Here is an 8,443-nt window from a genome sequence, read left to right on the forward strand (position 1 = left end):
GGAGCAAGGCCACTGGGAAGGTATGGATTAGCAGAGGCAAAGCCAGCATCCTCTAAAATGCCTGTGGCGTTCCGTCCAGCCTGAGCGTCACCTTCCCCGAGGAGTCCAGGCAATCCCCTGACTTTGGGTCATGGGGTTCAGTTTTGCTTGGACATTGGAAAGAGTCAGAGCTTTGTATGTGGTACCACTTATTAAGAATTGGGAGTCAGGGGCACCTGGGCGGCTCAGTCGGTTGAGCTTCCGACTTTGGCTCAGGTCACAATCATGAGTTACAGCCCTGCATCGAACTCTGTGCTGACAGCTCAGAGCCTGGAGCCTGCTTCAGATTCTCTCCTTCTCTCTCTCTGTTCCTCCCCTGCTCGCACTCTCTCTCTCTCTCTCTCTCTGTCTCTCTCAAAGATAAATAAACATTTAAAAAATCTTAAAAATACATAAACTTAAAAAAAAAAAAGAATTGGGAGCCAGAGTTTGAATTTCCAGGCCACTATTCTCTGGCTGCGTGACCTTAGGGAAGTTACTCAGCCTCTCTGAATGTTGGTTTCCTCATCTGCAAAGCGGGGCATAATAACACTGATCTCAAAAAGGTGTTGTGAGGATTAGTGGTGATGTCTGTAAAGTACCTAGCACTAACCCATTTGTTCATTCATCCATTCATTCACTCATGTATTCAGCGTTGTGTATTGAGCACTGGGCATCTGGCCCTGGGGGAGCAGAGGTGAGCTGGAGGTCCCAACTCAGCCGGGAGGAGAGAGGCTGTTGGAAGGACCACACAAATAAACACCGAACAGGCCGCCGTCAGCTGCAAAGGAAAGGGCTAGAAGCCCGTCCCAGCGGCCGCGTCTGATCTGGGGATCAGGGAAGCTTTTCCTGAGCGGGGGATTTTGAGCTCCGATCCCAACGATGAGTAGGAATTTATGAGGCAATGTAAGGGAAGAACGTTTCAGGGACATAGTGGGGACTGCCATGACCTTCTAGAATATCATTTCGGGGAGAGAGAAGGGGTAGAGAGAAGTAAAATTTGCATACAGCAAAAGGCACAAACCTTCAGGCACAGTGTGTGACAGGCCCCCACACCCACGTAACCAACACCTCTATCGACATGTAGGGCATCGCCGTCAGGGGTCTCTGAGGAGCAAACTTTCCCCGTTGTTATCGACGTCAAGGGCTGGGTTTTGACTCGAACGTTTTATGGTGGCACAGAGGGATGAGACCTTGGGCCAGGCTGCGTATGAGCTCTGCCACCTCCAACCCGTGTGACTTTGCCCAGCGGGCTCCGCTTCTCTGAGACTCAGTTTCCTCGTCTGTAAACCAGTGCTAACTGAGCCTCCCCCACATGACTGATGAAGGGGTCGACTCCGCAGATGGTCGTGAACGCCCAGCTGGTGCCTGGCACAAGGCAGGCCCTCTGGGAGTTTAACCCAGAAACTAAAGTTCCCGGGACGGAAATGGTGGTGAGCAAGGAGCCTGGTGGCTGGAGCGGTGCCTTCCCCGGGCAGCGTGTGGGCCCCTTTGGCACACAACCCCTGCCCCCCCCCCCCCTTAACTCTGGTCTCTCTGTCCGCAGGAATGTGCTTGCAGGCCTTCGTGGAGGCTTTCTTCTACCTGGCTCAGAGGAAGTTCAAGACGCTGCCGCTCCACGAGCAGGTGGCCTCGCTGATCGACCTATGTGAATACCACCTGTCCCTGCTGGACGAAAAGCGCCTGGTGTGTGGCCGCAGCGGCCCGGCGGGGGGCCGGCCCCTGGACAGCGGCAGCCCCCCGGACGCCACCCCCTCGGCCCCGCCGGTGGAGGGCCACCCCCCCTCCTGCACAAACAGCGCCCCCAAGGCAGCGCATTCCAGACACACTCTGTCCTGATGGCCACTTGATGCTGCCGATGAAGGGTAAGCCCTCCGGGGCCGAAGAGGACCCTCTGTGCTCCCCGCCTGTGGACAGAGGGCAGGCTGCGGAGAACCCCCGCGGGACAGCCCCCTGCCTGACATGCCGACTCCATGTTCTGCTGAGCTGTGCTTTGAAACAGGCTGATGGCACCCGCCCGCCTTCCTCTCGGTGGTCCAACTATGTGTGAGTCATCGGTGGACATATGACATCCCAAACGCGACAGATGGCATCTTCTATTCTGGGCTCACAGGAAGCAGCCACCGGGGTAAAACTGTTGCGTTCGGGGCACGGGGCGCCAGCGATCCTGAGCCCGAGCTGCGGAGAGGAAAGAACTCGAGAGAGCTGAGACTTGGGTCTGCCGGGGCCTCCGAGAGAACACTGGTTAACTCCCAGGGACATCACGCTGATTTCCTGCCACCGTGCTGTGAAAACCGAGTGGAGCTAGTGTGTGGGCACGCCCGACTCTCCCATCCCGATCGCGTGCTCCCCGGGTGTAGTTAACAGACTGGCCTCATTTGTTTCATTAGCTTGCCTGTCACTGTCATGTTCGGTTTGTTATTCATTAAGAACTAACCAAGAAGTAACTAGGTAAAGGCTCCTAGAGTCTCAGGGCTGACAGGAGCCTCAGAGGTCATTTTGTTTGATTTTGTTTGACCTTGACCCCAAAGCAGGAGTCCCAGGGTCCTGTGACGGCACCCCCTCACCCCACACGGATGAGGTGCCATCACCTGGCCGGCAGGTGCCTGGCAGGCACTTGCCAGAGGGCCCCTGGGTGGGAGGAGGGGCTCCCGAGGGGAGGACAAGAAAAGCCCCTTAAGGGCTGGTGTGAGGGGGAGCATGGTGTCAGAAGCTCAGGACAAGGGGCGCCCACACCCCCCCTTCCAGGAGACCCTTTCCTTGTCTCCATCTGTGTCCCCAGGCGAACCCCTTCTCAAAGGGGAAGGTTCAGAGGCAGCCAAAGGTGGCATTTTGGAAAACCAAGCCCCGCAGAACTCGCTCTGGGCTGCTTGGTGACAAGAGCCACCTGTGATGACCTTGTTTCCCAAGCAAAAAAAGCAGGACAGGTGGCCTAAGACGGGAGGGGCGGGAGGAACCTGATGCGCCCCTGCATAGGGACATTCTAGAGCTATCAGTCAGCTCGGGTAGTTTCGTAACGCTGTTCCCATTTTCAGAGAAGCAAAGGCCGGCCTGGGGGGGTCCCGTGGGAGAGTGAGGCTTGGTCCAGTTCTGTTGGTTGACCCCTGAGCCCCATTTCCTTTATGTCCCCTGGTGAGCGTGACTCAAGTTCCAATCGCCTCTGCTCCAGGTCTGCCTGCCCTCCCCACCCCGGGGCCCTGCCCACTCTCCTGCAGCCCTGTGACATGGGCCAGGACAATCAGTGATTCTAAGTGGTCTGCTGTGAGAAGCAGACTTTGAAGGCCCCGTCCCCGCTCTTCGGTCCCTGTTATTGCCAGAGCAAATGGGCCTCGCAGCGAAGGAGTCTCTCACACGTGTTAGCAGCTGGGAGCAGCAAAGAGTCTTTTCAACACAACTCTTCTTTTTTTTTTTTTTTCCAGAAAGCATTCACTTGCCAAAATGGAGTGCACTTTTCAGTTCCAAAATCAACCAAACACATTGGATTGGGGGGGGTGTGGGGGGGTGGGAAACCGAGCCACATTGTTTGGGATGATTTGAGCACGTCAGTTCTCACAGTGAGGAATGTCCTGTCCCCACCCTTGCAGGTCACATGCAGGCAGGTGGCTCTGCTCAACCCTTCACTGTCTGGAAGGAGCCCCTCCTCTGCAGGCAGGGCCTGAGACCTGCACCCCACAGGGTGAATGTCGGGAAAATCAGGCCGCCATTTTACAAGAGGCCAGTAAGGGACAGACTGGGCCCTTTCTTCTCAATGCTGTTCAACAGGAAGAATTCGATGCTGCTGCCTTATCAGAGTGAGCGACAGGAGATGCCCCCCGCCTCCTTGGTGCCTAGGGGAAGCCCCACTTACTCGCTCCCTTTGTTTCCCACACCCCTCACGTTTCAGGGTGCAGCTGAAGTGATATAGCAAAGACACACACGTCCTTTCTCCTGGAAGAGGGGAACCAGAGACAGGGATCCGGGGCCCAGAGACGCCCCATGAGGAGCGGAGTGCCCCGTGTTCTACCTGTGTTATTTCTGGGGTAGGGCCCTCAGGATCCATCCGGGCCTCTTCTCCCCTAGTCCCCCTTCCTCCCCCTCCCACTGATTCACACACACGCACACACACGTATGCACACACGTGCACGCACTCCAGCCACATCAGCCCTTACTGTTCCTCTGGCTGAGGTCCCTGAAGGGCCAGCTTTCTGGAGCAGGTCCAATGAATGGAGATCAGGTTCAGCCTGTCTCAGCTCATCACCGGGTCTGGCCCCCACCCCAGCCTTTCCTGCCACACCTGTCACTTCCGGTGCACCGGTCGGCTCCCTTTCTCTTCCACACTGGTCATCCTGCTGCCCTCCTTCCAGCCTCCTAGGAAATGTGCTTGGCTTCTCTGCTGTCACAGCCGGGAGCTGTGTCCCCACAGCCTGGCCAGAGGGGAGCCTGCCGTAGGTGCATCCGATTCAGTGCAGTTGTTAGCAAGTGCGTGGAGGCAGGGCCTCTGCCCCCAAACAGGCGCCCTCTTGGTTCTCCTGAGGGACCCCGTCCACTCTCCCTGGCTCAGACTTCACCACCTCCTGCCTCCCATCCCCCTCAACTCGTCCTCCGTCCTCCAACCCTCGTGGCCCCGAAGGAATTCGGAGAACCACAGAACCGATCACACGGTCCCCTAATTCAGCCGTCATCTCTGCCCAGATAAAGCCCTTGCTCCTTAACCCAACGTTCAAGCTGCTCATAATCCAGCCCCGTCCTTCCTCTCCATCCTAAAGCCGTGCCTGGTCCACGCTTTTCCGGGGAAGGCCTCTGCCCCCACCCGTCACCATGCTCCCAGGGCACTCTCTGTGTGTTGTTGCCCCTGGGGAAGAGAATGTGCTGGTTCCTGCCCCAGGGCCAGAACCTGCTCCTGGCTCTCCCGCCCTTGTGCTTACCCTTCCGTGCTGGACGGCCTCCCTCCGTCCAGTGGACACTGACTTACCTTCAACGTCCAGCTCAAACGCCCCACTGCAATCTCCGACACCGAGTGAACTGTTCCCTCTGTCTATTTGTGAGAATCTGGAAAGTTCTGTTATTACCATGCTTGCCCCGTGGCATCACAGGGCTCTCACCCTTACCAAGCTGGGAGTTCTTCCGGGTCAGGCAGGTGCTGGATTCACTCAGGCCTCCGAGCATGGGGTGGGGGTCTAGCAGGTGCTGGCTGAAACAATACAAATATCCAGCAAGTCCCAGGGGATGAGTGGGGTCATGGCACTCCTCCTCCCCCAGCCTGTGAACACCCTTAACAATCATGGCATTTTAAACCTTGCCAGGGCCATTCACTCAATACCTCCGTGTCCCCAGCACGGTGGCTGCCCCATGACCCTGAGCGGACAATGGCCCTTCTCACCCCGGGTAGTGTTTCCGTCGTCTTTTGTATCTTTGTCCTGGGCTCAGGTGTGGGCAGTGCCCCCCGGTGGGCACCCCCTCTTCTTCAGCCTTGGAAAGGCCCGCCAGGCTGGGTCATGCGCACAGGGGTCCTGTGTCAGGTGTCCCGCCTTCTCTTCAGCTCTGCAGGACCCTGCGTCTGTGTGGGGTTGGAGAGCTGAGTAGATAATCCCCATGTGAATGTGAATGTCGATGGTTGGGGGGGTAGTAGGACCGGTCTGCGGAGGAGCCCAGACATTCGGAATGGCGTTTCTGCCTTTCTAGAACCAACTCGTTTTCTCACGTGAATTGAACCACATCTGTTCAGTGCTTCACAGTTTACAAAGTGCCGGCACGTCCATCCTGTCCTCTGACCCTCCAACAACCCGGCGAGGGATGGGGGTTCTCATCACCCTCTTCACAGACAGGGCACCGATGCCCAAGCTCGCGGCTGGAGAAAAGGCAGAGCAGGGACCCACCGTGAGGCCCCCTGCTCCCTCCTTGGCATCGTGCCCGCTCTGCACAGAGACTCGGCGCTCTCAAAACCCAGAGGGCAGAGGCTTTGGGACCCATTTCAGAGACGTGTGAGGCTGGGGGCTTGTTCAGCTCACACCCAGGCTTCTGGGGCCTCAACATGGGCCTGCCGACCTCCTCCTCCCATGTCGAGCCCCCCAGGAGGGGTCTGGGAGCCACCACACTCCCGGGCTCCAGGTCCCTCGGCCACACGAGGGGGTGACAGGCACTCCCTCACTTGGTCCCTGGGAACTAAGACAAGACACAGCCAACACAAACATACACGAAAGTGTTTTGCAAACCAGCGGGCTGCTCAAATGCCATGCTCTCTTCGGCCCGCTCCGGCTTCCTACGAAGTGTGAAGGGACGAAGGAAAAACTTTCCTTCTTGAATGTTGTCATCCATCAAGACAAATGAAGCCAAAACAGCTCTTCGCCCCCCGCCCCCCGCCACCTGCCCTTCATCCTTACACTTAAGACACTCTGCAGGCTGAAAAATGGCCTGTGCCGTGCCTCCGACACCTAGAATCTGCCTTGTGATTGGCAGAGTATTACGCCAAAAAAGCTTCCTTCTTTTTTTCACTTCTTGATTAATGTCCTAAACTCCTTGGCCCTATAATTGAAAATTGGGGCTTGAGAGGGCCGGTGTTTGAGCACCTTCCCTCGAAGCTCAGAAATGATGAACTCTCTCGCCGGGGAGCTGGTGTTCCTCGTGGCCGAGGGGGCCGTCCTCCTCTCCCCCCGCTGAGGTCAATTAACCTAAAATCCACCTCGCCTCAGTTGATAACTTTTGCCAGCCTCCTATTTGCTTTGATGAATGTGAGAAGGATTTTCCCACATGGCATGTGAGTTTCTCCCTCGTGAAATAAATCCACAGGTGTTTTTTTTCTGTTCCCGGGCACAAAGGAGCTCTGCAGAACCCTTAGCCTACCCCGTTACCTCCGTCTCTAGTAACCAGAAGTCTTGGTGTTTATTTAACTAGGAAAACCATGCAGCACAACGCTTACAGGTACGCACACGCGCGCGCACACACACACACACACACACAGCACCACAGAGCTTCTGTATAAAATGGCAAAATTACTGACGATTTTCTCATTTCTGGCAATTTCCTTCTAAGTCTTATTTAGCGAGCAGAGGGAAAAGGGCTGTGCGCAGGCCCTGGGGTAACATAACGCACTCACTAAGGGACTCCTGGGAAACATTTCCTCCAATGTGAAGGTGCTTGCTAGGATTCTGACCAGGACCGCGGTCCCGGGCCACGGGGACGCTGCCTGCTCCTGACTGTGGCTCCCCTGGGGCCTTCCCAGGCTGCGGGAGCAAGGCCAGGGCTGCTGATGCAGGAAGTCAGGAGGGATAGTTTCCCTGCAGAACCACCTGCCTCACAACAGGGACACGAGGGCCTGCTTTTGCTGGACCTGCTGCTTTCTCGCTGTGTGACCGTGCACCTGCGACTTTGCCCCTCTGCCCTCTTTCTGGCCCCCACGGTGGCAACTGTGTCGTAATGAATGTAAGAAACCCGTCATGGGCTTGGCGCCTGGGAACTACCTTAATAAATGTCTAGAACAAGACCGATGCCAGGGAACCTGGGCCCACCTGGATGTCCCCGACAGAGAGGCCCTTCGAGGCCCGGCGAGCGGCCCCGCGCTGGAGCCCTCCTCCCTCTGAGCAGGGCTCTGTTGCGAGGCTGAAACTCCTGCCTCTTAAAAGCCTTTAAACATTCTTTATTAAATTTTCATGGCACATAAAGTCAAGGTTCTGTGACTTGGCCTCAGTTGTCTTGGTAACTTCGTAAAATGCAATAATAAAACAAAGCTGAGTGTTGCTAAACACAGGCTCATTGTAAAAACGGCTGCGAAGTATTGACAGTTTCTTCCGTGTGATACTTCTTCACGGCAAATCCACCGGGGTGGACAAAACTTGCTCATTTTGGGGCAGTTGGCAAGAAGAGAGCTCCTTTTACATTTTTTTCTCCCCTGATGGTGCCTGTTTGCCTGGGAAGCTCAACATTGCCTCCAGTAAACTGTGAGATCCTAGGGGAGAAGGAAGGAGGAGTCTAGAATATCCCCCAACCTTTGATCTGCTGCAGATAGTCTCCCTTAGGGAAGGAGTGATGTGCCACCAGTTTGGCCACCTGTCAGAGACTCTGTGGCAGGGACAGCTGCCCCGGGGAGGGAGGGTGGCCCATCCAGCCCCGTGTGTGCAGAAGTCACTGCCTGCAGGGCGGAGCTGAGCAGGTGTGCGTGACAAGCTCCCCCCTCACGGGGAAGCGGGAGGCAGGGCGCCTCCCCAGAGAACTGAGCCATTCAAGCTGCACCGAAAAGGTGATTCCTGGTGCTGCCGGCTCGCGTGGTGGCTCCTTCCCTGGGAACAGGGCACCTCCTGGACCCACCGCTCCTCTGGACTTGAAGGGAGCAGCCTATGTCTGCTCTGAACATCTCCCAGACTCCACACCGCCCAGGGAAAGTGAAAAGCAGATCGCCTGAAGTTACATGGGGACCCCCGCCCCATGAAAACCCCACCGCTCGGTGGCCCCA

At 56.6% G+C, this 8,443-nt stretch overlaps 1 protein-coding gene across 9 annotated transcripts in view; it reads left to right on the plus strand.

Annotated features, from left to right (window-relative positions):
* Window positions 1–7,755, plus strand: part of TTLL11 (tubulin tyrosine ligase like 11) — a 242,673-nt gene extending 234,918 nt beyond the window's left edge. For all 9 annotated transcript variants that reach the window (XM_027035017.2, XM_027035018.2, XM_053204673.1 and 6 more), the window contains one exon: window positions 1,565–7,755. In XM_027035017.2, coding sequence (XP_026890818.1) covers window positions 1,565–1,857 — 293 coding nt within the window. In that variant the 3' untranslated portion in view covers window positions 1,858–7,755. The remainder of the gene's footprint in view (window positions 1–1,564) is intronic.
* The last annotated feature ends 688 nt before the right edge of the window (window positions 7,756–8,443 follow it).

This window comes from Acinonyx jubatus, chromosome D4 (genome assembly GCF_027475565.1).
Source record: "Acinonyx jubatus isolate Ajub_Pintada_27869175 chromosome D4, VMU_Ajub_asm_v1.0, whole genome shotgun sequence".
Classification (NCBI taxonomy): Eukaryota; Metazoa; Chordata; class Mammalia; order Carnivora; family Felidae; genus Acinonyx; species Acinonyx jubatus.